The sequence below is a fragment of the Cyclopterus lumpus genome, chromosome 24 (genome assembly GCF_009769545.1).
Source record: "Cyclopterus lumpus isolate fCycLum1 chromosome 24, fCycLum1.pri, whole genome shotgun sequence".
Classification (NCBI taxonomy): Eukaryota; Metazoa; Chordata; class Actinopteri; order Perciformes; family Cyclopteridae; genus Cyclopterus; species Cyclopterus lumpus.
Genome location: NC_046989.1, coordinates 4,466,391 through 4,475,155, shown reverse-complemented (window position 1 = coordinate 4,475,155; position 8,765 = coordinate 4,466,391). Strand labels below are relative to the sequence as shown.

General features: G+C 46.3%; 1 protein-coding gene across 1 annotated transcript; it reads right to left on the bottom strand.

Annotated features, from left to right (window-relative positions):
- Nucleotides 1–1,169: 1,169 nt before the first annotated feature.
- On the bottom strand, nt 1,170–5,762 carry lamp5 (lysosomal associated membrane protein family member 5). Its single transcript, XM_034527978.1, has 6 exons — nt 5,711–5,762; nt 5,017–5,195; nt 4,386–4,517; nt 3,927–4,023; nt 2,977–3,165; nt 1,170–1,345 (listed from the first exon to the last, which is right to left on the bottom strand). Exons 1-6 carry the CDS (start codon nt 5,760–5,762, stop codon nt 1,170–1,172), a joined length of 825 nt encoding a protein of 274 aa, XP_034383869.1.
- Nucleotides 5,763–8,765: the final 3,003 nt, after the last annotated feature.

The window sequence follows — 8,765 nt, the reverse complement described above, 5'->3', positions numbered from 1 at the left end:
ATTCATATACATATATTTATATAAAATATATGTGAATATTTATTTATATAATATGTATTTATATATATTTTTTTTAATTTCTATGTTTAGGTGGGGTTTGAAAGATAATGTGCTGTAGTAATGATATATAATAAGCATAACAGGTGTGTAGAGGTGATTCCAGCAATTTATTTCAATGAACAGAAGAATACTGCACAAGATTGCATCAGCAGAGGTTTATGCATAGACTTTGATTCTGAAAATATTTTACACATATTTTTTAAATTTATTTAATAACCTCTCTTTTCATAAACACTTTCATATGGCGTTCTGATAAAATTCTTCACTTTTTTTTTTTTTTTGAACAGAATTTTTGTCAGATGTTTATGTGCATTTCTTTCTTTCTTTTTTTTGATATGTTCCATACGTCGGCGTGGAGAAAAGAGTCAAAGCAAAAAACATCGCAACTCTGAATGCCACTGCACTGCACACACTACAAGACTTGTCCACTGTGAAACACTACGGCTGCATTTAAATAAAAAATAAATAGAAAATAAAATAAACATATATCAAGATTAGCAATTACAGAACCAACGATAGGTATTCAAATCATTTAGCAGCACTTTCGGAGAGGAGACGACAAATAGTTGACGCGTGACAGCAGAAGCTCTGGCAAATGTCTGACATTTCTTTCAAAGACAAGCTGGATCAAAGTAGCTTACAGACGATAAACTAGATCCCAGTGATGCAATGGAGGAACAACAACAAAAATAAAGTAAAATTAAATCTGTAACCCCAGTCTGAATCAAAATCTATTATATTTTCATAAAAGCATACATTTCTTTTACATTTTTTTTATTAAAATTCTAACTACTGTAATACAGACTATGAATTTATGGCATTTAAGAGTCAATTCGGCAGCCGGGAAAATTAGTATTTTGCTGAGTTTTACCCTGCGACTACATCCATGCTAGGCCCCAAAACATCCCTTTTTTTTCTGTTTTTTAACTCGTATTGTAGCCGTTCAAAAGTTCCAGTCGGCCTTTGGGCTGCACACGTTCCTCCGTGAGGGACGCGGTCCGTCACGCAGGTTCTTTCCCCCTTCGGTGTTGGGCCGGGGACATCGAGAAGACAAGTCTTTTTTCTTTTCTTTTTTTAAAATCGGGTTAGCTTTTGGAGAATGCTGCCGCCTACATGTTCTTGTACATGGAGCGGTCTCTGGGCAGCTGCGGCGGGATGGCCGTCAGCTTCAGGTGGAAGTGGTAGACGGTGAGCGTGATGACGATGATGAGGGCCAGGATGAAACCCAGGATGAGGGGGAGGGTCTCCTCCAGGCGCTCCCGCTGGTCAGTGATGCACTTGTAGGCTGCGAGGAAAAACGGGGGGGGGGGGGATAATAAACACGGTCAGCATGGCCGACGAGGGTTCTAGAAGATGTCGTGTGGATTTATTCACAATTTCGTGTGTCTCGTCCTTTCGGTATTCTCTTCTAGTGGAATCGGGTTGAGGCGATACGACCACATCATGTTTTACTCAATTAAGAGACTCACAATTTCCTTAAGCCGAAGATAATGTCTTCAGATGCATCGTTTTGTCCGACCGAGGGTCCACAACACAAATATATTAAGTTTACTCTTGTGAAAGATTAAAGAAACAAGCAAATATTCACATTTTAGATGCTGGAACTAACTAAAATTCTTAAGTTGTTGTTGCACAAGTAAATAGTTTTTAGATGCATACAGTGGAACACAGTTGATTGCATTGAACCTAAGTTTTGGTCATTTGAATGTCATTTAATTTTATATATATTTGTATTATCAGTCCAACATATCATCGGTATGAGCCACATTCTTATCATGTGGCCCCTTTGGAGGCATCAGCAAGATGGTCTCCCTTTCATATACAATGAGGCACTGTTATCCAGTTAAAGGTTAAAGGTCAGCGTGCACACGTATGTTCTTGCATGGGCGTCAGCGGTGTTACAAATGCAGCAATCCAACACTGATGTTGTTTATCGGTCCTTATCGAGTGTATTTGCATTAGTTTGTGACTTAACTGGGAATTAAAGTTTCCATTTTATGCAGTTGAAAAGTTTACACGATTTTATTATTTTGATAACAATTAATACATTCTGTAAATGTATCCATATTTATTTGTTGCGTTTAACAAAGTTTAAAAAAAAGCAATGTTTAGGTCCAGCCTGATGTTGCCTTACACATAACAGAATGATCCCGATCACTTTCACACTGAGGCACAAAGTTCATTAATGATCGGGAGATATCTATTGATACTCAAAGTGGAGGTATTGATAGCTTCCCTTTGAAGCACACACACACGCACACACCTTTAGCCCCCCTTCCCCCAACACCAGCACTGTCTATATGTGCGCCCCTGGTGGGGAAAGGAGGGCACCTCCACCACAGCCGGCTGGTTGCTCTCTGTGGAAAGATGATGCACACGAGAAGGGAGGCAGCGGAGCGGAGCACCTAGTTTACAGCAGCAAGGTGATCGGCTTCAGAGGACAACCGGGTACATTCAGTGCTTCTATAAAAGCTTCATCGAGGGCACGGATATGACTGCACTCATGAAGTCCTAACCCCCCCCCCCCCCCCCCCCTCTCTCTCTCTTTTTGTGTCTCTTTTGTCCCCCTTGCATCCCGACCTCCTCTTCTTTCCCCCCTCTTGTTACCCTCTCTCTCTCTGCAGTGCTATAGCTTCTCCTCATACTGCAGCAATAACCCCCGTGTGTGTGTGTGTGTGTGTGTGTGTGTGTGTGTGTGTGTGTGTGTGTGTGTGTGTGTGTGTGTGTGTGTGTGTGTGTGTGTGTGTGTCAGAGCGAGATGGATAGATGTATAGTTGTTAAACCTTCACCCCAGGATTCCTCATCATCATCACCACAATGGCAGCATGTGGCAAAGGTTGACTTGGCTTTCTCGTGGCAGTGTTTCTAAAAGTGTTTTTTGTTGTTGTTGTTGTTGTTGTATTTGGTGGTTCTTACGTTCGCTGAACATGAAGTCCGAGGCGATGTCGAAGGGCTGGATCTGGGTGTCGTACATGGAGACGGTGACGCCCTTCTGGTGGTCGGTGGAGATGAGGGTGAGAGTCTGCTGCGCCAGGCACACGTAGGAGAGCCCGGCGGGGGTCACCAGGGCCGACAGGCGGTGGGTGTTGGCCGTGTGCTTCCCAGCTGGAGAGAGAGGAGGAGTTTCACTGTGTGTGTGTGTGTGTGTGTGTGTGCGCGCGCAATTGTCTCCAATGGGGTCTTATATGTAAATACAAGATTCATGCAAATTCAATAATTTTAGATGATTTTCAATCGATAATTTGTGTGAATCCATTGTGACCAAAAGCAATAGAAAGGGCAGACTAACAGGAAGTAACCCTTCAAAATAAAAGATTTAAGAAAAATAAGATAAACTTTAAAATACTACAAGTTGAAGATGACATTAAAACGTGCACATTTGAATGTATAAAATAAGTTATTCGCCAGTTTATTGTCATAGGTTTGACACAAACATATTATAGATATATGTATGTATGTATGTGTATATATATGTATGTATATATATGTATGTGTGTATATATATATATGTGTGTATGTATGTGTATATATATATATATGTGTGTGTATATATATATATGTGTGTATATGTATGTGTGTATATATATGTATATGTATGTATATATATATGTATATATGTGTGTGTATATATATACATATGTGTGTGTATATATATATACACACATGTATGTATGTATGTATATATATGTATATGTATGTATATGTATATTTTTATTGGGCTCTTTTTCCATCTCAAATCTGGGATTTTTTTCAAATCCATGCGTGGATCAGCCCTCTGATTCCCTCTGAATGCCAATGAGACGTGAACGAGAGCACGTCGCGACGTAAATGTGCTGAGTGGCTACTGTGCACTGCGGGAGACTCACGGTTGTACGCGTTGATGAAATGCGAGGTCTCCGAGGTATCATAGAGGAACTGAACTTTGCTAATCTTCCACACCTCAATGCCCTTGTCACGGAACTCCTGCAACACACACACACACACACACACACACACACGCGTCAAGCTGGGCTTTTCCACTGCATGGAGAGGGCAGGTTGGCCTCCACTGATGGAAAAAACGCCATCTTGACGATTCTTTTTAGGCTCCATGTCCATTGTTGAAACGTGAATTGGGTAATATCCTCTAACTAGAACATCCCCTTCATTCAACACATCAGTAAAAGCGACATAATTGCACCACACGATCAGTATTCGCATTTTATTCAGGGTGTATTCGTCTTCATCCCCCCCATGAGATGATTATGACTTTACAAATGGTGTGTGTGGACACAGTATTGGTGTGTGTGGACACAGTCTATATATCTGCGTTGCGGTCTCGCCCACCTTAGAGAAGTAGATGCGGAGCGTGTAGGCGTTGTTGTTCCAGGTTATGTGGATCTCCGACTCGGTGCTCCCACATTTACCCTCGATTTCTGCCCCACGAGGCAGAGTGAACGCCGCCTGCTCGGTGATCAGCTGAGAAAAAAGTTGGCACAAAATGGACAGATTTTACGGTTGAGGTTTTTTTTTTTTTGGTCGTCGTGCCATTTTTACGCACGAGTTCACGGTGTAACCAAAGATCCAGATACGGGTTTGGGTTATGAAATACGTTGTTTGTATGAGCGGAAACAACAACAAAAAGTCAATTTAATCGAGAAAAAAAAAGTTGGAAATCGAAAATGTTATTCCTTTTCTTGACGGATGGCTCCGACGACGTTAGCGTTTTTTTTTACGCACAACACACACTACAAAAACAATGATGTACTCGGCATATACTGTCCTTGTTAATACGAGATAACAATAGTCAACTTGAAAATAATGATAACACAGTTTTTATTTCATAAAAACAAAATGTTCTATTGCGGCGTCCAGCTTTACGCGCATCCATCAAAGACAAAGCAACATGTTGTGCATCTCACGCATCTCTCATCTTTGACCACCCTCGTGTGTTTAACACGCACGGGGATTTCCTTACGTCTATCCCATTGAGCGCGAGCACGTCATATGGCACGAGGAATCTCACGGCGAACTCCACCATCAGGCATGTCGTGCCGTTCTCCCGCACCGCGAAGATGGCTTTGTCCGGGTTGGTGGAGAGACCGGACAGGTTCTCCCCTTCCTGCTCCGCCAGCACCACGGACAGCGCCAGCACACCTGGCGACACAATGGAATAATGGAAGTTGGATGTGATGGAGGAGGGGGGGGGAGCGGGGAGGGGGGCACTCATGTCAGCGGGGTAACAGATGAGCCACACGGGCACGCACACCCACAAACATGCAGAGTCAGCAGAAACGGCGACATCGTGGTTTTGTATACCCTTATAGTCTAGCTGACATCTTTTAGATCACTATAGGCATGTCACCTCTGTTTCCTCACGGCAAAGTCAACAACCCGGTGAAAGCGCCGTGAGTCTGCAGTCTGCGGTATCGGGGGAGCAACAGCACGCGACTGGCTGCGGGCTCAACGTCAGAAAGTGATGGACCGCAACACGTTTCAACGACATTTCCGCCCGTTTGAAGAGGAAAATAACCGGAACGCAGAGACCCTGTCATGCATAAACACGCACGCACGCACACACTCACTGCAGTGAGGAGTCACGACAGCTGTACACGCACACACACACACACACACACACGCGCCCCCCCCCCCCTCTCTCTTACCGAACACGCCGAGCAGCAGAAGCCGGGCGCTCTCCGTGGTGCTTAAACCGAGTCGTCCCATCGCTCGCTGCTTCCCCAGCGCTGTACCAAAAAAAAAAGGGGTCTAAATGACTGGGCAGCTTGTGCTGAACCCGCGACAAGAAAGGAGAGAGAGAAAAGGGGGGAGGTGGGAGAGGAAGAAAGGAAAAGAGAGAGAGTGTGTGGAGGGATTCCTCTACTCAGCGCCCAGTAGTCACGCTCAGATCATCGCGAATGCAGCAAAACATGACTGTGGTCCGGACGTGAGATCCGGGTTGCTGTGCAGAAGCAGCCGGCTCCGAGGAGTCCAAAAACAGCCCGCCCTCTCCAAGGTTGACGGGTTTAACCCGCTGACAGCTGCAGGACTGAGCTCCCTTCAGCGCATCATTAGCAGCAGCATGGAATAATGATCCTTCTGGAAAAAAGAGACGGTCCGTCACCTGAATGCGTCTCGGCCACAGTCTCAAGTTATTCCCGCAGTGCTGTAGTCTCCATCTCTGTGCTAGCAGCTGCAGGTTGGGCTGAAATGATGTCTGTCTGGAGGGAGACGCCGACAACACCCCCTCCCTCCCTCTCTCCAACTCCACTTCTGCAAGGTTGCAGCTGAGAGTTAGAACGAGGGCTGCAGAAAGGACTTCGACTTAGAATCTTATTTTAAATATAAATCAATGTATTATTCAACGGAGCGATATTTTACATCATTTATTTCTAGAAATAAACACGTCTCGTTAGAAAACGTTATGGCACTGGAACCACAAAATGTAGGTATTGCTTTATGAATGGTATATTTGGGTACTAATTACACATTACTGGCACGTGCGCAGCTTTAAACCAAACCCCGCAATTGGAGAACAAAAACGACACGAGGGATGACAAACGGACCCTTTTGTAGTGTCTCTCTCTCTCATCCAACACAGGACACCAAGTTAATTTCATATTTTGATATTTTATTCATCGATATAACCACTACAATCAGTAAATGAAGACAGACCACCGAACATAAGTAATGTGCTGACAGAAAACTGAAACGTATGCACGCCGCGCGTGAAGGCTGTATTAAATAATTCCGTATTTCTGATCACCCCTCCACCTTCGATGTGACCCCCACCCTCTCCGAAAGGAGTGGCACAATGCTGCTGAACACGGGAGCCAAAAAGCACATCCACTGAAACTAGAAGTTACACATTGCGTTTCACTCTAGCAGCGGAATCCAGCTGGAAGTTGCGGGCACCTTTACGCACACAGTTTTACGCATAGTAGTTTGAGTCGATGTGGATTTTATTTTGTAGTTATTCAGTTAGTTATTAAAAAAACAACCTTGAGGTTCGTTTTACTCTCTTTCTCCTTTGGTTGATAGCAGAACGGATATAATGTCACAACTTTAGTTATAGATGTTGTTGAGAATAGTGGCCGATACGGATACACGCTTTTTACGCACGAAGGCACTTTGTTTTTTTTATTTCTGGATGCCGAACTCGCACTTGACGGAGCTGATGCTGTCGATGCTGGGTTTACTGTCCACCTGGGGATGTTTCATTCCCCGAGGAAAAGTTTCCGATCTCGGAATCCCCCCTGAAGGCGACATCGGACTCTCCTCCAACTCTCTGACGCCACTTTTGAACTGCGGGGAGGTGAATCGACGCAATAGTTTGTTGCTCAACGCCGAGAAAGTCGTGGTTGAAGTCGCGGCAGTTGGTGAGGTGAACAGAGGAGGTTCGGCGTCGTGCCTCCTAATGGTTCTGGATTTACGCACGGGCACCAGTGCGCGGTCCCGAGCCGTGGGGCTGAGCATGCTGGTTGGCAGACTGCATCTCTTATCGTGGAATCTGCCCACACCGTAGTCTAACAATTTAGAGTTATCTGTCCCTGGTTCAATTTCTCTTTTGTTGGAAATAATCGGAGCCAGTAAGATGTCCAGGGCCGAGGGCGCGCCCGGTCTGGGGGTGTTGCTGCTGGGCCGGGGCGAGAAGAAATGCGATTGTTGAGCCTCGCAGCTCTGTTTGAGAGGGCGCAGGTGGTCATCCCCTGTTTGAGGATGCTTATAGTTTTGAGAGTGGTCTGAAATCCGCGGAGGGGCTTTATGGGTGAGGATCTCGGAGAATACCAACGCTTTTGGAGGCGAGGAGGAGCCGCCATTCCCTCTTTCAAACTCCTCCATCGAGTTCATCGATGGCAACCCACTCTGCTTCACCCACGGTCTTGGTTTCCGGGTACACTTCTGAGCCAATAGACACTCGGCATGAGGACACGTGTGGAGGTCCTCGAGTGTATCCACCAAAGGTCCAACTCTCCTCTCCAACGTGTCTTGTCCATCTCCACATGCCACACTCTGTCGCGTCTGCGCATTCCCCCCCTCTTCCTCCTCCTCGCGGCTCTTCCTGGTGGTGTGCGTGAGCGCGGAGACGCACTCCGCGTGGCCGAGAAACTTCGCCACTTCCACGGCCGAGTTGCCCACTTTGTTCTGCCGGTCTATCTGGAGACCCAGCCTCTTGAACGCTCTCACCAAAAACTCCACCACGGGGGAGTGAGCCGCCACGGCGGCGTACATGAGCACGCTGTTCCCCCAGGCGTCCACGATCTCCGGGTCTGCGTTGTTTCGGACCAGGATCTTCACCGCGTCCAGGTGGCCCTTCTCGCAGGCGTGGCTGAGCGCGGTGCGCCCGCTGCCGTCCGGACAGTTGACGTTCGCCCCTTTCTGCAGCAAGAGCTCCGCGAACTTACACCGAGTCTTGCTGTCCGGCAGCAGGACGGAAGAGATGAGGGGGGTCTGTGCGCCCTCCGTTCTGGAGTCCACGATCTGCCCGTCCAGCGCGTCCAGAACGAACCGGGCCAGGTGGACTTTGTCCTTGGACATCGCCTCCAGGAGGATCTTGGTGCCCGTTTGGCCGTCGGACTTCACCTGAGCCTTGAGCATGATGCTTGAAACGGATCAACACGTCTTAATATGTCATATAGACCCCGTCCCTCCAAACCAGTGCTGGCCAAACAAACCCATTACCTGTGTTATATAGTGAAGGGGGAAGCCAGCGGGTTGCCGGGCAACGCG

Coding starts and splice junctions, on each gene's coding strand:
- lamp5 (XM_034527978.1), bottom strand. CDS start 5,762: ATGGGACGACTCGGTTTAAGCACCACGGAGAGCGCCCGGCTTCTGCTG. Junction 4,024..4,385: donor TCCGCATCTACTTCTCTAAG/GTGGGCGAGACC, acceptor TGTGTGTTGCAG/GAGTTCCGTGACAAGGGCAT. Junction 3,166..3,926: donor TTTCATCAACGCGTACAACC/GTGAGTCTCCCG, acceptor CTCTCTCTCCAG/CTGGGAAGCACACGGCCAAC.